At 55.1% G+C, this 24663-nt stretch overlaps 1 protein-coding gene across 1 annotated transcript in view; it reads right to left on the minus strand.

Annotated features, from left to right (window-relative positions):
* The window catches only part of CDH4 (cadherin 4), a 676470-nt gene that overhangs the window by 79972 nt on the left and 571835 nt on the right, over positions 1 to 24663 (minus strand). Inside the window, exons 5-6 of the mRNA XM_030825780.1 lie at positions 14684 to 14839; positions 8208 to 8352 (exon numbers count right to left, since the gene is read on the minus strand). Coding sequence (XP_030681640.1) covers positions 8208 to 8352; positions 14684 to 14839 — 301 coding nt within the window. The remainder of the gene's footprint in view (positions 1 to 8207; positions 8353 to 14683; positions 14840 to 24663) is intronic.

Genomic DNA, 24663 nt, shown 5'->3' on the forward strand with positions numbered 1-24663 from the left:
TCCCTCTACCCGGTAGTGAAGCTGGCCGTGAGAGTACGGTCATCCTGCGGTGTTGGCAGGAGACACACTGGTCATCCTGCAGTGTTGGCAGGAGACACATAGACCGACAAACCTAGGAACAGACCCACACAAATGTGCCCAATGGATGTCCTGCAAAGATGTCAAAGCAATTCACTGGAGGGAGGACAGCCTTTCAATGTATGGCGCTGGGGCAGTCGTGGAAAATATGGAGATGAGCAAAAAATACACCTGCATCTACATCTCACGTTATATAAAAATTAACTCAAAATGAATCACGGACCTAATGTAAACTACAAACCTAAACAACTGTTAGAACACCCAGAGAAGAGCATTTTCAGAACCTAGGGCTTGATGAAGAGCTTTCAGACTTGACGCTGGAGCCCGCTCCATAAGAGGAAGCATGGATAAACTGGACTTCCTCCAAATTAAACACTTTCGCTCGCAAAGACCCTGGGAGGAGGATGGAAGACAAGTTACTGGGTGGGAGAAATATTTGCAAACCACATGTCCAACAAAGGACTTGTATCTAGAATACGTAAAGAATTCTGAAAACTCAACAGTAAAAGAATAATGTAGTAGGAAATGGACGAAAGCCATGAAGAGTCGTTTCCCTGAAGAGGACACGCAGATGCCAATACACACAGGAAAAGACACTCAGCACCATTTGCCAGAGGGAAAACACATGAAAACCACGAGGGACCACCACGCACCTCTCAGAATGGCTAACGTTGAAAGCGATGACAACGTCAGATGCTGCTGAGGATGCCGAGAATCCGGGTCTCTCAGGAGGGCGGGATGAGTGTGCGACGGGGCAGCCCCTCTGGCAGAGAACATGGAAGTTCCCTACAAAACAAACGCCCACTCCCAAGATGACCCCACAGTTGCATTCTCGGGCATTCATTCTAGAGAAATGGAAATTATGTTCACACGCAACCCCATGCAGGAATGGGTGCTCAGAGCAGCTCAGTTCATCACGGCCCAGAGTTGAAACTGCCCAGCATCCATCAATCGGGGATGGCTCATAAGCCGCGGTACACCCTGGCCACGGAATTCTACGCCATAGAAAGGAACGAGCTATGGATACGACCTGGCTGTATATCCAGAGAACGATGCTGCAGGAAAACAGCCAATCCCAAAAGGGAACACATGGCTGTGATTCCATTTCTATAGTATCCTTGGAATGACAACACTACAGATGAAAATAGAGTCATGGCTGCCACAGGTTAGGGTTGATGGGAGGCACACAGACAGACACACATGCAGACACAGACATACACACAGACACAGACACACAGAGACACAGACACACATACACAGAGACACACACACAGAGACACACACAGACACAGAGACACGCACTCAGACACAAAGACATACAGACACACAGAGACACACACACTCAGACACAGAGACACAGAGACACAGACACACATACAGACACAGAGACACACACAGACACAGAGACACACACACAGATACAGACACAGAGACACACACAGACACAGAGACACACACACAGAGACACATACACATACAGACACAGAGACACACACAGACACAGAGACACACACACAGAGACACATACAGACACAGACACAGACACTGACACACACAGACACAGAGACACACACTCAGACACAAAGACATACAGACACACAGAGACACACACACTCAGACACAGAGACACACAGACATACAGAGACACACACACTCAGACACAGAGACACACAGACATACAGAGACACACACAGACACAGAGACACACAGAGAGAGACAGACACACTGACACACACACAGACGCACACAGAGACACACACACACAGACACACCAATGAATGTAGGTCAAACTGGTGGGATCCTAGTAGGGGCTGTGGCCGTTACGAAGATCAGTTTCCTGGCTGTGACCTGCGCTGTGGTTCTGCAAGGTATCGCCCTTGGGGGAGGCTGGCTGAAGGGCTTACAGGATCTGTCTGTCTTATTTCTTACAACTGCATGTGACTCTACAATTATCTCAAAACAAAAAGATTTTTTGAGAAGACATATCTTCCAGTGAAATCCCATCGGGAAGCCCAACGCAGGAGACGGAAGTGGCGAAGCTTGGGTGGACGGAGTGAGGGCTGCGAAGCAGGCCCCAGCCCCCTGCACGTGGGGGGCCCCTAGTCACCTCCGTGGGCCTCAGGCCCCCCTGGAAACTGGACAAAAATCCTCGGCCCTCCCATCATTTCAGGTGCACCTTGTTTTTTTTGGAGGGAACCCTGATTTTGGTTCCACTTTCTGGGAAACTTGAAATAAATGAGCGTTGATTTCTTTGTGGAAAACGTCTGTGGTACAGATCTGTGGATCACTCAGCAGGGCCTTCTCCCACCATCAGAACTCACCAGGCTTAGGGTCGCTTCTGCAGCCCGGGCCGAAGGCCTCGGTGGGAACGCCCACTTCCTGGAGCCCCGTCTTACTCAATGGCGAACGCACATGCGCTGCCCACAATCCCAGACAGCCCGGAACGCATGAAGATGGAGGGTGTCCCCTGGTTGTGTGCCACAGGCTGTCACCCTCTGCCCTGGGGAGGGGTACGGGGGCAGGGGCAGGGCAGTGAGACCTGCCTTGGGACTTTGGCAGGGACTCTTGGGAAAGACGTGCTCCCCTCACCCCCAGGGCTGTCCAGCTGCTTAGGAACAAGCTTTCGGCCTCCAAGGCCATGGTGGCTGCAGCAGAGAGGATCTCTTGGAGGAGAGAGGAGGGTGGGGTTGAAAACCGGCCGTGGAGACTCTGGAAACACACCTCAGCCCGGGGCGCAGCCACACCTGGCACTGCCAGCCCTGCCTACACTTCCCAGTCACAGTCCCCTTGCTTGGGGAGCCCCTGGGGCGGGCTCTGCATCCTGCTCACTAACAGGGCATCTCACTCTGCACCCCAACCACAAAAGGGCCAGCCACAGCTCCTGCCACACCCTCTGAGCCCAGCAGGGCAGGTCAGCAGCGCCCCAGGGGATTTCATGAAGTCAGGAGGGCTGGGGAAGAATGTGGGGTGCACATAGGACCCTCGTGGATCCCGGGGGGGCTGGGGAAGGTGTGGGGTGCACACAGGACCCTAGTGGATTCTGGGGGGGCTGGGGAAGAGTGTGGGGTACACACAGGACCCTCGTGGATTCCGGGGGGCTGGGGAAGAGTGTGGGGTGCACACAGGACCCTCGTGGATCCCAGGGGGCTGGGGAAGAATGTGGGGTACATACAGGACCCTCGTGGATCCCGGGGGGGCTGAGTAAGAATGTGGGGTGCACACAGGACCCTTGTGGATCTCGGGGGGGGCTGGGGAAGTATGTGGGGTGCACACAGGACCCTTGTGGATCCCGGGCACTGGGTAAGAATATGGGGTGCACACAGGACCCTGTGGATCCCAGGGGGACTGGGGAAGAATGTGGGGTGCACACAGGACCCTTGTGGATCCCAGGGGGACTGGGGAAGAATGTGGGGTGCACACAGGACCACTGTGGATTCCGCGGGGCTGGGGAATAATGTGGGGCACACGCAGGACATCTGTGGATCCAGGGGCCTGGGGAAGAATGTGGGGTACATGAAGGATCCTCGTGGATTCCAGGGGGCTGGAGAAGAGTGTGGGGTGCACACAGGACCCTTGTAGATCCTGGGGGACTGGGGAATAGTGTGAGGTACACTTAGGACCCTTGTGGATCCCAGGGGGGCTGGGGAAGAATGTGAGATGCACGCAGGATCCTTGTGGATTCCAGGGGGCTGGGGAAGAGTGTGGGGTACACACAGGACCCTTGTGGGTCCCAGGGGGGCTGGGGAAGAATGTGGGGTACATGAAGGATCCTTGTGGATTCCAGGGGCTGGGGAAGAGTGTGGGGTACATGCAAGACCCTTATAGATCCCAGGGGGCTGGGGAAGAGTGTGGGGTACATGTGGGACCCTCATGGATCCTGGGGAAGCTGGGAAAGAATGTGGGGTGCATGCAGGACCCTCGTAGATCCTGGAGGACTGGGGAAGAGTGTGGGGTGCATGCAGGGCCCTCGTGGATCCTGGGGGGCTGGGGAAGAGTATGGGGTACATGAAGGATCCTCGTGGATCCCAGGGGGGGCTGGAGAAGAGTGTGGGGTGCATGCAGGACTCTTGTGGATCCCGGGGGGCTGGAGAAGAGTGTGGGGGTCACACAGGACCCTCATGGATCCCGGGGGGCTGGGGAAGAGTGTGGGGGTCACACAGGACCCTCATGGATCCCGGGGGGCTGGAGAAGAGTGTGGGGGTCACACAGGACCCTCATGGATCCTGGGCCTGTAATGGTGTGCTCACGTCCCCAGATGAACTCAAGCCTTCGAAATTCCTCTGGAGCTGAGTCAATATTTAACCCATCTTTCCATTTGTTTTCCATTAGAATGCGCATCTGAAACCCTTCATTACCCTGTCCTTCCAGAGAATAATGACTAATTTCTGGCGGTAGTTTTTCCTTATCCCACAAAGGCACTGTGTAGAACCCTTCTATTATTGTAATTTACTGATGGAAGAGAAGAAATTGTAGAGATGATTTCCAAGTCCTGGGAAGACTGCCACCGAGAGAAGCAAGCCACACTTTGCCTGGGCACCATCTCTCCCCGCCCTTGTCCGGGGTGGGTGAAGGGTGATCGAGGTGGGCTTGACAGCGGCACCTCCAGCTCCGTCCTGGCCTTTGCACAAAGACAGCTTGTTCTGGGACCAGAGACAGACTCCCGATCTCCCAGGGGCTCTGTGAATCCATGGACATTTCACTCCACGTAGTCCTGGAAAAGCTCAGGAGTGGTGGGAAGAAGGGCTGACTCCGGGGTCCCGGCATCGACACGTCCTCTGTCTGCCAGGCCGTGCCCAGCTCTGCAAACGGCCGGGCAGCCGGGCTCTCCAGGCTTGGCTTATGCGGACTTCTGAGGCCATGGCTCCGCAATTTGCTCTTTGTTATCCTAATGAGCAAAGCCAATTGCGCTTTTGGGAAGACTTTCGCTGTTGATTTTTTAAAAAGTAAGACATGGGAGGTTTGATTTGTGATAGAAAGGCCAGGAAAATCCAGGCGCCTTTAAATAGCATCCTGGGTCTCCGGGAGAGAGGCCAGTGGTATCTGTGTGAGGAGTGTGCCTGGCCTGCCGCCCACTCCTCCACATCTGCACCCTCGCGAGGGACTCCCGTGTCCTCGTCCGTTTTCCTTGGCTGCCTGGAGCTAATCTGCTCACCCCCTGCCTGCCCCTCAAGGGACAGCTGAGGACCAGCTGCCCACAGTTCCAGTGAAATAATGTCACATTCATTCCCTTCAGTGACACCGGACGCACCCGTGTCTCATAATCCTGAAAGACAACCAATTAAGGGCGCAATTCACCCTGTTCACACTGCAGCCCTGGGGGCGGGCCAAGGGCGCAATTCACCCTGTTCACACTGCAAACCTGGGGGCAGACCAAGGGTATAATTCACCCTGTTCACACTGCAGCCCTGGGGGCAGACCAAGGGGGCAATTCACCCTGTTCACACTGCAGCCCTGGGGGCGGACCAAGGGTATAATTCACCCTGTTCACACAGCAGCTGTGGGGGCGGACCAAGGGTATAATTCACCCTGTTCACACTGCAGCCCTGGGGACGGACCGAGGGCGCAATTCACCCTGTTCACACAGCAGCTGTGGGGGCGGACCGAGGGTGCAATTCACCCTGTTCACACTGCAGCCCTGGGGGCGGACCAAGGGTATAATTCACCCTGTTCACACTGCAGCCCTGGGGACGGACCAAGGGTATAATTCACCCTGTTCACACTGCAGCCCTGGGGGCGGACCGAGGGTGCAATTCACCCTGTTCACACTGCAGCCCTGGGGGCGGACCAAGGGTGCAATTCACCCTGTTCATACTGCAGCCCTGGGGGCGGACCGAGGGTGCAATTCACCCTGTTCACACTGCAGCCCTGGGGGCAGACCAAGGGTGCAATTCACGCTGTTCACACTGCAAACCTGGGGGCGGACCGAGGGCGCAATTCACCCTGTTCACACTGCAGCCCTGGGGGCGGACCAAGGGCGCAATTCACCCTGTTCACACTGCGAACCTGGGGGCGGACCAAGGGCGCAATTCACCCTGTTCACACTGCAAACCTGGGGGCGGACCGAGGGCGCAATTCACCCTGTTCACACTGCAGCCCTGGGGGCGGACCGAGGGTGCAATTCACGCTGTTCACACTGCAAACCTGGGGGCGGACCGAGGGCGCAATTCACCCTGTTCACACTGCAAACCTGGGGGCGGGCCAAGGGCGCAATTCACCCTGTTCACACTGCAGCCCTGGGGGCGGGCCAAGGGCACAATTCACGCTGTTCACACTGCAAACCTGGGGGCGGACCAAGGGTGCAATTCACCCTGTTCACACTGCAGCCCTGGGGGCGGACGAAGGGTGCAATTCACCCTGTTCACACTGCAAACCTGGGGGCGGACCAAGGGTGCAATTCACGCTGTTCACACTGCAGCCCTGGGGGTGGACCAAGGGCACAATACACCCTGTTCACACTGCAGCCCTGGGGGCGGACCAAGGGTGCAATTCACCCTGTTCACACTGCAGCCCTGGGGGCGGACCGAGGGCGCAATTCACCCTGTTCACACTGCAGCCCTGGGGGCAGACCAAGGGTGCAATTCACCCTGTTCACACTGCAAACCTGGGGGCGGACCGAGGGCGCAATACACCCTGTTCACACTGCAGCCCTGGGGGCGGACCGAGGGCACAATTCACCCTGTTCACACTACAGTCCGGGGACTGACCACGCAGCCACCTCCGCGAGCAGGCATGATAAAGGCCTGCCTTCCCGTCCCAGAACCGGGATGCTGCTGACCCCTCTCTGGGGGCCTGCAGGGGCGTGTGGTGCCCCTGGGAGCTGGCCCTGGCTCTGGGCTCCATGTGCTCCAGATTTCAATGCAGAAACAGCCTCCCATTTGCCCGGCACTGCCAACTTCTGTAAAGCCTGGAAGCCGTCACTTGCTGGGCACTGGCCAGGGGTGCTGCTGCTGGTGAAAATACAGGACACCCCATTAAACTCGAAGTTCAGATCAGCAAGGATTACCCTCTTAGTGTAAGTCCGTCCTAAATGGCGCTTGGGCCACACTTTAAAGTGCTTTGCTGACTCTCTGAACTTCATATTTACTTGGTGTCTTGTACTTTAGGGGCGGCCCCAGCAGAGGTCTCCTCAGTGACCTCACCTCCCCCGACCCAACCCAAGCCAGGCAAAGGTTTGTCCCAAAGAGGACCCCTCTCCACCCCCCATGCAGGAGGCAGCCACCGTGGGGAGCTGCTCCCTCCACACAGAAGCCCCCTGGGGTTTGTTAACCCGCAGACCCGGGCCACCTGCGGCATCTGGATGAGCAGGTGGGGGCTGTGCCAGCCCTGTGGGGATGTGGACACCCAGGTTCTAACCCACGCGCACCCTGAGGGTCTGCAGCTGCTTAACCTCCCCGGCCTGAGCCTCCTCACTGCTGGTGGGGGTCGTCCACTTCTTGGCAGTCACAGAGGGCAGAGATGCAAGACATGACACGCTCAGCTAGGGCCCCATATGTGAAAAAGCGGGCGCCGCCACCGGTGCCAGAGTGAAGTCTCAGGGTACGGGCTCTTGGGTCAGCTCTGAGGGGAGCAGACGGCCTCAGTCACATGGGATGGCCTTGGCGGGGGGAATCCGGGCCTCTCTCACTTCCCATTTTGCTTGGAACCAAATCTTACGTTTAGCTGGGAGGCCTCCAGTGGCCTCAGCCCTCTGACCTCATTGCCTCCCCAGGGCCCTGGCATGTGGACCTTGCTCCCCCGGCCTCTCCGCCTGCCCAGGAGCCCACCCCAGCCCCACTCCGGGAGCTGCTCCACCTCAGGCTTCAGCTCCCAGCCCACAAGCCAGCTCCACAGAGGGGCCTGCCCAGGGCCACCACTGTCCCCAGGACTCCCAGTGCTCGGGTTTCCTTCCCAGCCCGTCGGACCTGCTGTGGCTGCAATCGCTTCTCGCCTGTGGTCTGCACCCCCCTTGACCCCGAGGCCTGTGAGAGCAGGGGCTTTGGTGGACACCTGCTGCGTGCTGTGTGTCCGCGCCCAAGTCCCGTGGCACCATCCTGGTAGCGGGGGCTGAGCAGCCCTCCCCCTCCCTCGGGGCCTGTGCTGCGCCCGCAGAGCCCACGGGGTCTCCAGCAAGCAATCGCTAAAGGCCTCACCTGGCTTGGAGCCCTCGTCCACGGAGCCGTTGTAGACCTGGTTGATGAACTCAGGGCGGTTGTCATTCATGTCAATGACGTAGATGTACAGGTCGATGGGGTTCTCCACCTTGTTGCCATTCATGTCCACAGCGTGGGCTCGGAGCTGGAAAAGCAGCAGAGACAGGGCCCAGTGGCGGGTGGGCACCCCCACTCAGCTGAGAGTGGCCCGGGACCCGTGGTGCTGGGGTAGGAGGCTGATGGCAGAAGCAGGTTGGCTATAGGGGCCGGGGGGCTTTGGACACATCATGGAATTCTCCGAGCCTCAGCTCTCTCCTCTGCAGAAACGGGGGTTGGGAGAGCGCAGAGTGGGGCGATGCACAGAACTGGAAGCCAGCATAACCCCCCAACACCCATGGTCAGGCCCACCCAGGATCTCCCACGCCTGCCCAACTGTTCCGTGAGCCACTGACTGTTCTGATCAGATGTCTGGAGCAAGACAGGTGCCCCTTGGATGGGGTCATGTCCACCCAAAGTGGCAACAGAAAAGACATTTGTGCCTAATTGGGCAGGGGCTTAACTCCTGCTACTGTAAGGTTAGTCCCCAGGGGAGGTGGGGAGGAGACAGGCTGGGGTGTGCAGGGGGCCAGAGCTGGAGCTGGGAATTGGGCCCATTTAGGCGTCCACTGAGAGTCCCGCCTGGACAATTTCCAGGCTCTCTGCATCTGTGTGCTCTGTCAGCTCTTGGGCACAGCAGGGGAATATGGGTGGTGTGGGGGGATCTGTGGAGAGGCAGGGTCGGGAGGCCTGTGCGGAGCTCCCGGGAACGTCACAGGAACCACCTTCGAGGTGAAAAGGGAAGAGCTGAACCTGGGCTGGAAGGTGCTGCAGGAGCTTCTCAGAGTCACCCCTGAAGTTCTGGATTTGTTCTTTCACTCATTCATTTGTTCTGCAGATGCCTATCAAGGGCCTGCAATGCCAGATGCTGGGCTGGAGCCTAGATTACTGTGCACTGAAGGCAGTGTGGCTGCCCTGGAGCTTCCATCCAAGGGACAATAGACACCAGGAAGAGAAGAAGCCATCAGTGGGTGTGGTGGCCGCCAGGGAGGCCTCTCAGAGGAGGGGCTGCTTGAGCTGAGACCTCAAGAACAGGCCAAGGCAGAGGACACGGAGAGGCTGGGCGCTGCCAGCAGGCGAGGGGGCTGCTGAGGGGCTGTCGGGGAGCAGAAAGGGCATGTCCGAGGCCTCTCCACCCAGAGCTGGACGGTCACCCAGAGGTGTCCTCAGCTCACATCTTTCTGCCAAAACCCCACATCACCCTCGAAGCTGGACACAACAGACCTCACTCAAGGTATTTGCAGCAAAACATCACCAAGCCCAGGGTGGCCGGGAGAGGAGCACCATGCCGGACGGGTCTCCACATCATCCCCTTGGTGGCCTGCCCCACATGGCCGCTCCTGCTCCCCCGACCTTGGGGAATCGGGGGGCCCTGAATTCCACGCCTGCCCCAGGGAAACCTGGGAGCTAACTGTGTCCGTGCCCACACCAGTGTTTTGGTTTGGCTCCAACAATCCAGAGTGGAATTTTACCCCCTCACATTGCATGTTTAAGGAAGATCTAGAGAGGCTGGCTTTACTCAAAGAGGCAATCTGTGCTGTAGTAAGGAGACAAACTAGGTCTGACTCCTGGAGGAACTGCAGGCTGCCACGTGAGATGTGACTGCACGCACGCCAAGTCAGCTTTCCATATCACGTTTAAACAGCCCGAAGTGCTGTGTGGTTGTTGTAACCAGCCGCCCCCGCCCCGTCGCGGGCAGACTCCTCCATCTCCGACCCATCTGCAGCTCTGTCTTGCTGTGGTTGTGCTTTCCACATGCCCAGTCAAAGGTCACAGGGCCTCGGGGGAAAAAAGTAATTCTGAGCCAAAATTAAAGTTATTATCTCCTAACTAAAGCAGTTTCAGGTGCTATCTGTAGCAGCAAGAGCCGTGCGAGTGCAGATAACGAGGAAATACCGCCTCTGCCCGCGGCCTGCGTCCTCCTTGTCCCACTCCCTGCCTCACCCCCAAAAGATTTAATTACATTCGACAGCTCCTGTTGGAAATCTCCCCTGCCCATCTCTCAGGCTGGGCACACCCAGGGTGGGCCTGAGATAGGTGATCTCGCCGTGGCGGTGGAGGAAACACGAAAACATGGGTGGAGGGGTCCTCTGAGCGTTCTGCAACCTGCAAATCCGAGCGTCAGGCGCAGAGTGCATTTCCTGCAACATTTTGAATAGGATATTTTTCTATCCTTGTTCCAGGAGAGAAGATTAGGAAATATTAATACGTGGGTGCGGTCTGGCATTGGGGCGGGAATGCACTCGGGGGAAACGTGTCTGTTGACAGTTGACTGTCCAGATGTGGGTGGGATCTAATTCTCCCGCCTCTTGGCTGCTCTCTTTTCTTCCTATATTAATTGTGGGTGCGGGTTCCCTCCAAGGCATATGGAACTGGGAACAGTCCATGAGGGCCTTGGAAGTGGCCGAGGGGTGCAGGTGTTGGAGACTTTCTTCATGGGTGACATTGGCAGCCAACACGCACCATGCCTTTGCTCAGGGCCAGGCAGTGCTGTAAGAACCTACACGTTAACTCCAGTTTTCATCAGAATCTGTGAGATTGGCATTGTCTTGGTCCCTATTTTACAGATGAGGAAACCGAGGCTCAGGAAGGTTAGAAAACTTTCGGAAGATGACAGCGTGTGGCCGGGTGAGCTAGTGTGTCTAACTTACGGAATCCTTCAAGGAATCTTCTGGAGCATCACCCTACAAAGCCAGCAGTGAGCACTCGTGCATGTCGTGTGTTTGAATGTTTACAGGCTGGCTTTAGGGTGATACGTGTCACAGTCATCAGCATACACAGGCTGGGGATGCGTCCTCGCCACACTCAGCCCACAGAGCTGGGTGGAAAATGGAACAGGATCCAAGGACACTGGGGAGGCAGGAAAAACTCTAAGATGGCCCCAAGGATGTCAGGTGCTAGTCCCAGATGTGAAGACAGATGGGTTCCCTCCCCATTGGGCTACGTTTTTGACCTTAAGACAGGGCTAGGTGGGCGCCATCCAACCACACGGGCCTTTGAAAGCTGAGCGTTCTCCAGCTGGAGGCAGGAGAGAGGGGCATGCGGGCATCCTATGCACTTTGCTGGGTGACAGTGGAGGAGACACGTGCCGAGGCATGCAGGTGTCCTTCAGGGGGTGGCTGTGGCCCCCCGAATAGCCGGCAAGGACATGGAGGCCTCAGTCCCGCAACCACAAGGATCCGGACCTGCCGCAGCCCCAGTGAGCCAGGAGGCAGGTCCTCCCAAGGGCCGGGGGATCGCCCAGGCTGGCTGGCACTTTGATTTTGGCCTGGAGAGACCCTGAGCAGAAACACAAGCCAAGCCCATCTGGACTTCTGACCTACAGCACGGTGAACTCATAGGGCATTGTTTCAGCCACTAAGTTTGTGCTGATTTGTTACACAGCGCAGAGAACTAACACGCCCCTGCTCAGTGCTGCCCTTGTGGTAATGTGTGAATTCTTGCTCTGAGTGCGCTCCAGGGCCCGTTGTTTAAAGAGCTTGGCACCTCCGTCCGTCTCTCTCTCTCTCTCGCTCCTGCCATGTGGGACGTCTGCTCCCCTTCACTTTCTCCCATGAGTGGAAGCTTCCTGAGGCCTCCCCAGAAGGAGATGCTGGTGCCATACTTCCTATACAGCCTGCAGAACCGTGAGCCAAATAAACCTCTTTTCTCTCTATATTACGCAGCTTCAGGTATTTCTTTATAGCAATATGAAAGGGCTAACACAGCATGTTTGCACCACATGTTTACACAGTGTGTTTGCATCACATGTTTACACAGCATGTTTGCACAGTGTGGCAGGAGGTGGTGGGGGCGCTGGATTCCTCCCCATTGCCAGCCACTGTCTCTGCACACGGTGGGTTGAAAATTTCTACCTGTGCGTGAGAGGAGGGCCTTGGGAATGAATCACAGAGGGGTGGGTGACCCAGATCCCTGGAGTGGCCATTCCAACCTCTGGCCCTGCACACCCGGACCCCTGCTGTGGGCAGAGCTCCCAGGCTGGGTTACAGGCTGTGCCTTAGGCTTCAAGGTGCATGGAGGGGGCACTGTCCAGCGGTGGCCCTGGAGGTCCCCGTCCCCTAGCTGTGCTGTGTGCAGAGGTAGCTGAGCCCTGAAACCTTTTCTGGAGAGTCGGTGGGAATGCGAAGGCTGCCTCTGGTGAGAATTCATGGAGGAGAAACAGCTCATTGGGGATGCTGCAGGGAGGGCCAGCTCTGAGCTCCGGGTTTCCAGGAGGAATTACAAGGTGAAATGGAAGGAAGAGGCCTTCTGCGGGTGCGGGTCACCCGGGAATCACTGTGCATTCGGCAAGTGCTGGGTCCTGAGTCCTCCTGCAACAGGCACCCAGCAGCCCTACAGCACTCCTGGTGCCCCTCAGATGCCCTGGCCAGCACCCACAGGCTGCATCTGGAATGCCACACTAGGCAGAAGTGGGCTGACCCAGCTCCAAGTCTGCCTTGGTTAAAAAAACAACAGACAGAAACACGTGTCAGGAATTCACAGAGTTGAAGGGTTGGCTCCCCCTGCCCCACATCTAGATCTGGCAAGACTTGTATCAAGTCTCTGTCTCTGAATCTGTTTCTCATGGTCAGTCTCTCTCTGTCTCTATGCCTCTGCTTCTGTATTTCCTCTGTCTCTCTTCTCTGTCTCCTATGTTTCTCTCCGTGTCTCTGTCTCCCTCTCTGTCTCTGTATCTCTATCTCTGTGTGCATGTGTCTGTGTCTCTCCCTAAGTCCTTGGTCTGTAGCTATTTCTTGGCAGTAAGGGCTGTTGAGTTCCGGTTCCTGAGCCTGTTGTAGACGCGTGTTGACGGCAGCCCAAAGCCCGTTTTGGGAGCCAGCAGCCATACTGAGGGCCTGTCTCTTGCTGCACAGCCGGTGGGTGTCAGCCGGAGTCTCTGGTTGGTTCTGTGGTTCTGCCCCGGCCACTCCTGGGGGGGCCCAGCACACGAGGCCCAGGCACTGTCAATCAGATCTCCCCAACACCCAGCCAAGGTGCGAGCCTTCCCAGGAGGCAGCCGTGAGGGGCTGATAAGGCCCCGGTGCAGACTGGGGTTAGGGCAGCCACCTCCCAAGTGGGCTCCCCAGGATCCATCCAGGTCCGCCCCTGCTTCAGACGGTGCCTCAAGGGCTGTCAGGGAGGCCACTGTCGCCAACAGCAAAAGCGACCTTCTCCCGTCAACGCCCTCCCTTCCTTGAATGCTTAGTGAGCCCCCAAAGGCCAGGCTCTGTTCTTGGGCCTGAGATCTGGCGTGGAAAAGCCGGAGGATTCCCTGCCCCTATGCAGCCTCCTTCTGGTGCGAGGTGGGATGAATGAACCCCAAAACAAATAGTCACAGACGCGAGAAGCTGCAGGGTCGGGCCCTGTGCAGTGCCACTGGCTGAAGCCAAGCGAAGGTAGAGCCGAGCAAGGTGACACCGTCAGGCGGGGCCGAGTCTTCCATGGTTGTTCCCGAGTTACCACAGAGAAGCACACGGCCCTGACAGTACAGGCTTGTGCTGAACGCCTCACCGGGGTTAACCGTGGAGTCCTCAGAACAACCCCATGAGGAGGAGCAGGGACTGAGGCCAGAAGAGGCCACATCATTTGCCCAGTAGCTCACACCCGGCCAAGGGCAGGTCTGGGTGTGACCCTTGCGATCTGGCTCCAGCCTGTTCTGCGCTGCTGGTGCGGCCTTCACCTACGCGTGATGGACAGCTCTGGACCCTGAGGTGGAGGGACGTGCACCCCGCGCTGCTTTCACCATGGCCCAGGCCCCCTCCTCCCAGCCAGGGTCAGTTCGGCCCGGGAGGAGAAGGCCCCGCTCTCGGAAGCTGAGGCCGCAGCCCCACGTCTCTCCAGCGTTTCTCTCTCCATGCCCAGCCCCTGACGGGAACCCGCGCGGCTCTCCCTTCAGAGGCTCTTTCTGCCGCGAGAGACGTCGGAGGAAATGAAAAGCTTGCAGGACTCGCGTCCCAGCCTGGAGAGGGTGTGAGGGACAATGGGCCGTGCTTCGGAGAAAGGGGCCAAGGGCAGCATGAGGGACCCCGGGGGAGCATCGTAGCTGGTGACCCTGACTCCCAGCCCCGCAGAGCCATCCGAAGCAGAAGACCACGTGGATGGAGGCCTTCTGGACCAGTGGTTCTCCCAGTGTGGGCCCGGGCCTGACTTGCGTCCTGGGGAGTGTATGAAACGCAGTTTCCCAGGCCCGCCCTGGGCCCGCCCTGCTGAGTTAGAGACGGGGGGCAGTGCCCAGCGACCTGGGCTTTCCCCAGCTTCCCAGGATTCTGCTCCAGGCCAAAGTTGGAGCGCTGCCTGTAGAGTTAGGGCAGGCATGGCCCTGCTGGGGGCACCTGCCGAGGCCTGGTGGGGCTGGGATCGCCACCCCAGGGCCTGGTTCCCACCGGGGTGTGGACACTCACGTGGTAAGAGGCGTGCTCCTCCCGGTCCATGGGCCGCGTGACGTACATCCGGCCGGACATGGAGTCAATGCTGAAGACCTCCATGGGGGGCTGGTCGGCGCCCACTCCCGTGATGCTGTACCGGATGGGGATGTCATTGTCTTTGTCGGACCGGATCTGAAAGGCAGGAGCAAAGCGAGAAGAGGTCAGCCTGTGCTGAGGCGAGGCCCGGGGCCGATCTCTGACATTCATCCCCTCCCATGAGTTCCTGGAGCTCGACCATTTTGAAGTACAATGGGGACCACAGCTGATCTTTCATCCACTTTGGGAACTGGAAGGACAGTCGATGGTCAGGGTTTTACTGAGAGCCGCTGACTGCAGGTCCAGGGCCCGTCAGTAACAGGGAAGTGCGGGTATAATATTCCGAGATCAGCAAACGCACCGAGAACTCGGGACGCCTGGCAGAAATCCACAGCACAGGTGAAAACAATGGAAATGATGGTATAAAATGGCCTCGTGTTCTGACATCAAACCCAGGACGAGACAAAGGCAAGAAAACAGAGCAACCTCCACAGTGAGAGAAAAGACTAGGACCCAATGCATGTGTGTCCCAGCCTTTCTAATTGTTTAGAAAACAATTGAATTATGGTTATCTGGGTCCCAAGTCCAAAGTAAGCTTGAAGAGGCTGCTAACTGGGGGAGGAAATGGAAAGACACAGGCAGGCACGAAACTCCGAGTTTTACTTGGGTTGGGGAAGCATTAGGCAAAGGCTTCATTTTGTTTTTGAGCAGAGAGTGAGATTCATACAAGATTTTGGAAAACAGAAAGGACACTGGTAGCATTAAAAACAAGATGCACGTCTTTCACTCAGTTGAGGCGAAACCTCCTGTAATGAGGAGGGGGACTTGGTGGTCACCAACCCACCACAGGTGAGTGGCACTTCCCAGAGCTTGAGGGGTCCCTCAGGGAAGTTGGAGGAGGCCGCAGGGATTTGAAAGGTGAAATTGGGAAGGTGGAATGAATGGATTTGTATTCAACTTTGAGCATGTCTTTAGAATCTACTACTTTTTTTCTCAAAGCCCACGGGACCATCACAACACTTCATAATACAGTGGGCCGTAGCGGAAACCCCAAAAGTACCCCCAGAACAAAATGGAACAGGACTTTTTTTTTCTTGTTTTTAAGAGACAGGTCTCACTCTGTCACCTGGAGTGCAGTAGGGCAATCATATCTCACTGCAGCCTTGACCTCCTGTGCTCAAGCAATCCTTCCACCTCAGCCCCAGAGTAGCTGGGACTACAGGTGCCGGCAACCACGCCTGGCTAATTTCTGAAATTCTTTTGTACAGACAAGGTCTCACTATGTTTCCCAGGCTGGTCTCGAACTTCTGGCTTTAACCAATCCTCCCACCTTGGCCTCCCAAAGCACTGGGATTACAGGCGTGAACTACCGCATTCGGCCTGACTAGGACCTTTTACTGAAATGATACAATGAAAAGTTAATAATAAGACTGAAAAAAGACCTTTTAGAAATCTGAATGACACTATGAAATAACCATTGGGTCAACAGGAACCAAAGTTATTTTTAGAGGCTTTTAAAAATATTTTTGTTTAATAATAATATAACAACACGACTGTTATACAGTGAAGCCCAGAGATTGAGTGCCTGCAAACCCATAACCTTGAATGTTTTCATCATCAAAATGGAATTACAGCAACGAACCAAGCGCTCAACCCCACAAGGAAACGAACAAGAAAGCAGAAAGCAGCAGATGCCAAAGTCATCAATAAAGATGACACAGAAACTTCCGAATCTGAAAACAGAAAAGTAGGGGCAACGATAGATTCCAGAGCTGTAGTTAGGGGAAAAGTCCTCAGGAAACTAGCTGTCTTTGATAAACTTCAGAGAAAAAAGACAAGATTGTTTTTAAAGCATTTTCTTCTCTATATGTTATGCAAGCACAGGTGAAAATTGTATGAAATTGATTATTTTTTGAGAAAATATACAATTTAAAACTTGACTAGCAAAGAACACACACCTGGAGATACCGTAGGACTTCAGGAAATTCCTTCTGAAAGAGCTGAGGACGGTCAGCTTGCCCTGGAATTTCCTGAAACTTTTCCAGAGCAGAGAATGAGACAGAAAAAGCAGTCCACTCGGTTTTATGAAGCTCGCAGATGTTGAAGTGCAGGAGCATTCTGAATTCTGATGACACACAGTGTGACCACTGCAACTGCCCCACGTGTGGCATAGGTGTGACACCCAGCAGAGATGCCAGCCAACAGATGCAGCAGTGACTTCCAAGCCTCCTTCATTGTGCCTGAGTAGCACTTATCTCAGAGACAGAGGGCTGGCTTCTCACCAGGCACCTCATCTCTGCAGCACGATGACAATCATAGGCTAGCCTTCAGAGAGGCTCAAAGCACGTTTGATAGAGTATCCCTTCCAGCTTAATTCGTATCAAAGAAAGCAAGTCATCCCCCAGAAAAACTCCAATCCGTAGAGAATTCAGCCTGATGGAGAACATCTTTCTTAAGCCAGCACTTAGCATTTGCACACCAGAGCTGTTCCTATGTGCAGCAGTGTGGTGCCTGGCACACCGGCCACCCCAAGACTGTCTCATGTCATAATAGAAAAAAGCTGTTTTCCGTATAGAAAGAGGGAGATGCTGTTTCTATCATAAAGGCGCCATGGGGGTCAGTGCCAATGGGGGGTTGCTCACGTGCTGGGAGACACCGCCAGGAGAGGAGGCCTGCAGGCCCGCGGTGCACATGCACGCGCACACCCACACACACTCCTGTGCACATGTGCACACACTCGCAGTCTGTGAGGAGCGTCTTTGCTCCCCCCCGCAATGCACCTCCTTACTTTCCTATGATCAGGTAGGGCCCTTTCCCAGCTCTGCCCTGAGTCGCACACACCAAGCAGGGCTTCAGCGACAGCCACCGAGGGAAGGGCGAGTCTGGGCCCCTCAGCAGTCCAGGGGAAAGGCCTCCGATGGAGCCTTAATCACCCCTCCCTCTACTGCCCAAGGCCACAAGCAACGTTATTCCTGCAGGCCTTCCGTGGGCAAGGCCCATCTCTTCTCCAGCCATGGAGAGTTTTCACCAAGTTTGGTCACGAGGGTATATGGGGCAACGTCTAGATAGAGGGGAGGAGCCCCTCTCCCTGTCACCTCCGACGACTTGTTCCTTGGGGGTGGGAGAAATGCTAAGAGATCACATTCCCAGGAGAGCAGGCAGCTGAGGTGCAGTAGGGAGCCCACCAGCCCTGCCGTCTGGGAGCGTGGCGCTTCTCCGAGGCCTGATGAGTGTGGATGCCACTTTGGGTTAGGAGAAGGGCACGGAGCACACAGTAAGCCCTCGGGTGGCTGAGTGGCACTGTGCTGAGGAGAACACACGGAGCCAGGTCTAGTCTTCTGGAGGCAGGAGGTGGGCGCGAGGGACGGGGTCTGCAGCAGCTGGAAGGACGGATTGTGGGCATGAGGGACGGGGTCTGCAGCAGCCGGAAGGATGGATTGTAGATTCACTGTGCACTATTGCTAGTTTTGGGCGAATCAATCCTTCTTTCATAGGGAAATTTAATGAGGAGACTGCTGAAAAAAATCCACCACCTATTTAAGAGAATTTTTTTTTTAAAGGAAAGCTCATTACGTTTTGGCCATCAGGCCGCATTTGCTTATTCTCCAGGCCCGTTTGGCCACCTCTGAAATACGGCGGGCAGCGGTGGCTGCGGGTGGTGTGCATCCAGGAGCTCTGGGCATCAGCTCCCAAAATGCTCCGAATTCTCCCACAGTTTACCATATTAAGAAGAAATACTGTGCGAGTGAATCCACCAGATCAGGGGAGAACAGTTTTCCACTTGATTTGTGTCTGGCAAATGAGACAAACACCGCAGAAGCCCACGATGGGCTGTGAATAGAGAGCACAGACAGGCGCCTCCAGCGCGCCGATCGCCTTGGAATGCCGCGGAGACCTACGCTCTTCCGTATTTGTTATTAGAGGACAGAACAGATGGTGAAAGGTTAAAGTGATGTCTACATTAAAATAACTTATGGGGCTCCGCGATAGTGTTCACCCAGGGACTTCTGCTTGGAAGGCCGGTTCTCGTCCTCAGAAATGGCTGGATGACATGAAACGTTGTGGCAGAGTCTCCCCCAGGGAGGAGGATTTGCCTGATTTCAAACGAACTTGAAACTGGAGAAAAGTCACCCTGTGTGGTTTTGAATCGCGGACACCTTGGAGGTGGATTCCCTAAGCTTTCAAGGGTGGAAGCTGGGGAGAGAGAGTTACACCCAGATTCCGGGGGAGGGAGAGACCCAGCCATTGGGAAGGCCCCTGCACCAGGGCATCCTGCCAGCCAGAGCTGTCCCCGTGCACGTGCACGGTTGGGAAGGTCTCTCCAGTCAGCCCACAGATGGACACGGACACTCTCAGAATTAGGGCTTTTCCCACGAGTGACACCCCTTAAGTTGTTGTACATTGGGGTAAGCATTGTGGGGTAAAGCAAGGTCTGGGAGACCCCTTGGGGCTCTGGGCAAGGAAGGCCTTGGAGAAAGTCAGGGTCAGAGTCAGTTTGGTCCTGACCACTGCCTCGCACAGCTGTGGACACACACACGCCATGCACGCAAATGCATAAACAGACGTGTACACTTGACACACACAAACACGCACACACAGTACACACATATACACACACCACACAAGCACACAATACATGAACACACATACACGTACACATACCTACACACATACACACAACACACATATGCACTCAATACACACAAACACACACATATACACAGCACACATACAAGTACACACAAACACAACACATATACAACACACAAACACATACATGTACACAACACACAATACACAAACACATAAACACACAAATACACAATACACACAGACACCATACACATACACAAACATATACACGACACAAACACAAACATGCACACAGTACACACACAAACATACAACATACACTCAATACACGCGTCACACACGCACACATGCACACAGCACAAATACACATACACAAACACACATACACAGAACACACGCTAAATACACACATATACACAAACACACATACACACACATGCACACAGTGCACACATACACACAACACACACATTCAGTACACATACACAAACACAAATATACATATGCACGAACACACACACACAGAACACAATACACACACACACGCTCCCCCATGCACACCCGGCGGGATATCCTTTCAGAATGGAAAGGGGTGGCCATTCTGCATTCATGGGCCTTGCCCTGCCACTCATCAAGTCTCCCTTGGTTCCTGTCCCAGCATTGTAAAGACACTTTAAAAATCTCCTGGATCAAGTTCTTCCAGCAGGATGTAATTCTTCAGCGAAGTGTTTCGGCTTTCTCCTATGATATTAAGCCCAGAGATGTTCCCAGGAAAACAGATGGCAGGCCCTCGCCTTTGCAGCCTGTTGGGAGTTCTGAGCTGCCCGCAGCAGTTCCCCTCTCTCCATGGAGTAAAAGCTCTGGATGGTGCCAACAGGTGCCATGGCCGTCTTGCCCCATCCTGAAGGCACAGGACCCAGGCAGGCGGACTTGTACTTGACCTGCTGAGGACAGACAATTTTCTTTTCTTTTCTTTTTTTTCCTTTTCCTTTTCTTTCTTCTTTTTTTTTTTTTTTAGACAGGGTCTTGCTCTGTCACCCAGGCTGGAGTGCAGTGGTGTGATCTTGGTTCACTGCAACCTCCACCTCCTGGGTTCAAGTGATTCTCCTGCCTCAGCCTCCCAAGTAATTGGGACTACAGGCGCTCTCCCCACCACACCCAGCTAATTTTTGTACTTTTAAGAGAGACGGGGTTTCACCATGTTGCCCAGGCTGGTCTTGAACTTCCCGATCTCAGGTGATCTGCCCACCTCAGCCTCCCAAAGTGCTGGGATTACAGGTGTGAACCACCATGCCCGGTCGAGAGAGGCAATTTTCTTTTAGGATCTGAGTCTCATGGGAGCCTTGAGGGAAGAAGGCGACTTGCCCAGTTGCACCTGCAGCTTCTCTGCGGCCCCCAACCAGTGCTCCTGCTTGAGCTTCTTGGTTTTCTTGCCAACAACATCAGAGTTTTCTCAGGGTTTCTGTCTGTTCCCCTGCCTGCATTGCACAGCTGGGGACTTCCTACCTCCCCACCTCATGCCTTCCCCTCCACACCCTTCTCTAGGCCCTGGGAACACACACGGGGCTGCCTGTCCCCAGGGATGGCCTGTTGGTAAGTAGGGCCCAGCTGTTCCTGGACAAACAAGTGAAACGAGGAAGGCAGCCCAAGGGGCAGGGCAGACAGGCAGACAGGCAGACAGGCAGACAGGCAGGTAGTCGGCCCCCGTCACTCAGCTGCGTAGGGAAACCAAAGGCTGTCCTGGCCCTAAGGAGGCCTCCTGGAGCAGAAAAGGCCACCCCGAGACCCAGAGGAAAAAACGGTGAGCAGGCAGAGAAAGGTGGGGATGGAGGTGAGGGCTTGGGGAGTGATTGGAGAGAATGTGGGAACCTCTGCACGAGGGAAAATAAACAGGAAGGGAGGCCACAGAGAAGGGAGATGGGAGGGGAGGAAGGGAGGTGTGGCCAACCCAGCAAGCTGCAGTGGGCTGGCCTAGATGACACATGGGTTCCAGGGCATGAGGAGGAGGAGAAGGAAGGCTCCTGGAGGCTGGGGACGATTGTGGAGGGACAGACCCACGGGGGGTGCTCTGTTCTCCCCTCACCACGGCGTCGCTGGGGGCTTCCCAAGGCTGTTCCTCAGCCTGCTTCTCACTGTGTCTGTCCCTGGCCCCTTAGGGCAAATCACAGTTCCCAGCCTTATGTGTCCTCACCACAGCCTCAGAAGCCTCCTCATTCACCCTGAAGCAGGCACAGAAGAAGAGACCCAGAAACCTCCACGCTCCACCCCTGGAATTCCTTAAGGGACCACTGAAAACAATCCCAGAGCGTCAGCCCCACCTGACCATCTCACAGAGCCCATTCTGAAGACGGAGGGACTGAGGCCCAGAGAGGCTGAGGGATGTGACGAAGGTTCACGAGTAAGTAATGACCCAGGCGGAGTTCCCAGCTCCTGTTTCAGCGTCACGCTGCTGGCCTAAGCAGCCTCTGAAAGCTGGAAGGGGGCAGAAGAGTTCCGTCCCTTCCATCCACAGGCCTGAGTGTCTTCTCAGCGCCCCTGGATGCTCCACAGGAGACGAACATCCTGGCCCCTTCTCTCACTCCAACCAGCTCTACTAATGCAGCTTTGGGGGATGCAAGTGATAAGTGAAGCCCCATTTTTTTGAGACAGGGTCTTGTTCTGTCGCCCAGGCTGGAGTGCAGTGGCGTGATCACGACTCACCGCAGCCTTCAACTCCTGGGCTGAAGTGATCCTCCCACCTCAGCCTCCTGAGTACCTGGGACCTGAGTGTGGACCACCACATCTGGCCAATTTTTAAATTTGTTGTAGAGATAGGGTTTCACTATGTTGGCCAGTCTGGTCTCGAACTCTTGGCCTCATGTGACCTTCCTGCCTCAGCCTCCCAAAGTGCTGGGATTATAGGCATGGGGCAGTGCACCAGACCCCCTACCCACACTTTTAAAAGTCTCTCTCCAAGGTGCTGGACTAGAACACTTCAATGGAAAGTGATTATAAAATTGTAACCCTGTCCAGCGTGAGATTCTTCCAGGTTGATGCAAAGTGTAATTCCAAAGCCCTTGCCGTGATACTGGATAACCAGCAAGATTCGGCGACGTGAAACCTGTTCTCATAAAATTAACTGGGCAAATGTGGGGCCAAGTAAGTGTTCTTACTTGTTTTCCCCCCAACTCTTCCTTGATTCTTGAACATTACTTAAGAGGTTTGAAGATGTTTGTATTTCTTGCATTTTCGGAAATACTTTTCATGCATGATGAAATTCAGCCTTCAATTACTTTCAATTAGGTTCTTGTAATGAGCAGAAAAGCCCGGGATGTGATGTGAGAAGTCATTTGTTGTGTAACATTGACACCATCATACAGAACTGTTCACACATACTTTGAGTTTTAGCAATGACAAAAAGCCCCTCAAAGTCATATGAATGCCAATAAAAAGCATGAATATGTTCTCACAGATTTGCCCGGTGGGGAATAGTGACTTAGCTCCTTCTCAAAAATGCCCTTCAGTTTGCACCAAATTAACAGAGAGAGTCACCTCTTCAATTTTTGGTGTGGGATTGCAGGAGACTCTCCCTGCTCTTCTGGAAACAAAGGCCAGTTTGCTCTGGGGGCGTCATTGCTCTCCCCTGGTGAGCGGTCCTGGGAATACAAGCGAGGTGCCTCACCCTCCCCGTAGCCGACAGGCAGGCCCCAGGAGCTAAGCTGGGTGGATCAGCTTCTCTCACCAATGTGGACTGGAGTCAAGAATGAGTCCAGAGTGGAAACACAGATGGAGCCCTTCCTTGCAATGCCAGAGCCCGGTCAAGACCCAGAGCCCTGGGGTCACCCAACCGGCCGGCCTTCCCCTCCAGCCTGTGGGCAGTCAGGGTCCTTCTGGCAGGGTCCTTCTGCTCGGGACAGTCGGAGTTTGCAGGTGCAGCAAGTTGAAGCCTCTGCCTGACCTGGTGCTGTCTGGGGAGCCCTTAACACAGTGCCCGGCAGGAGAGAGCTGACCAGAGGGCGGCCTGACTGTGGCGCTCAGGGCTGGGCCTCAGCCACAGAGAGGCCCACCTGGACCTCTGGATCCCTGTGTCTTAGGTTGGGGTCCCTATAAACAGAGCCCAAGACAGGGATTCTCGAACAAGTTATTGACTAGGGAGAGCCCCTAGAACTAGTGGGAAGGACAAGTGATGTCTCAGCCTGGGTCATTTCAGCTTCACCCCACGGGAAGCCCTGGTGTATGAACTGAGCCTTGAGGCCAGGAGGCTGCCTGTGGGCTGACCCTCCTCCCAGGCACCTCCCGGCACAGCTGCTGCCCTCAGCCCCACTCCATCTTCTGGGAGGTGTCCAGCTGTGAATCATTAGCAAAGCAAGCAGACCTCATGATGGCAGGGGCTGGGTGGCTCGCTCCCAGGGGACCTGGCTACACTAGCAGTGCCTACCACACCCAGTGGAATTGTCATCCTAGCCCTTGTCATGGCCGGCTATTTTGTTTATTATTAAGAACACTGGCCAGCACGGTGGCTCACACCTGTAATCCCTGCACTTTGGGAGGCTGAGGCAGGAAGATTGCTTGAGGCCAGGAGTTCAAGACCCCAGCCTGGGCAACATACCCTGTCTTTAAAGAAAATAAAAAACAAATTAAAAAAACACAACTTAGTTGGACATGGTGGCACATGCCTGTAGACCCCGATGCTCAGGAGGCTGAGGCGGGAGGATCACTTGAGGCCAGGAGTTCAAGACCAGCCTGGGCAACAGAGTGAGCCCACATCTCTCTAAAACAAAACAAAACAAGACAAAAAATGAACACTGTTTTCTTATTTTGTTGCCTGCCTTCTTTCTGTCTCGCCCACTGGACTGTCAGCTTAGGAAGCCGGTCTGTGACGACGCAGCACCAGCCTCCAGCGGTGTCTGGACAGCTGCTCAGAAGAGTGAGAGAGTCTCTGATAACTGTCTGGGGCAGATCTGAGGTGTCCAAGGAGCTCCTTGAACTTGATGGCTAACAAGGGCTGCCACTGCACAGAAGCCAGAGTGGAGGCAGCTTCTGCTTCTGACTCGGGCTAGGAATAATCCTGCCTGTCAGAGAGCCACGCCACTAAAGCCAAGTGCAAAGCCGAGACGGTTCTTCGTTGTTTCAGCCTGTGAGGCCGGGACTGCGGGGATGGGCAGCGCGAAGTGACAACCTGTAGCGCGGCGTGTTCGCCCTCAGAGGTGTCACCCATGCCCTCCCCTGATTAGTCCCTGTCATTTTCTGGCTCCAACACGAGAAGTCAGGAGTCTCGTCAGAAAACCTTCATTGATATTTAATGCACGCGTCCCCCCCGTCTCTGGAAGGTCTTGTCTCACAGCGTC

Source organism: Nomascus leucogenys, chromosome 13, assembly GCF_006542625.1.
Source record: "Nomascus leucogenys isolate Asia chromosome 13, Asia_NLE_v1, whole genome shotgun sequence".
In the NCBI taxonomy this organism is placed as follows: domain Eukaryota; kingdom Metazoa; phylum Chordata; class Mammalia; order Primates; family Hylobatidae; genus Nomascus; species Nomascus leucogenys.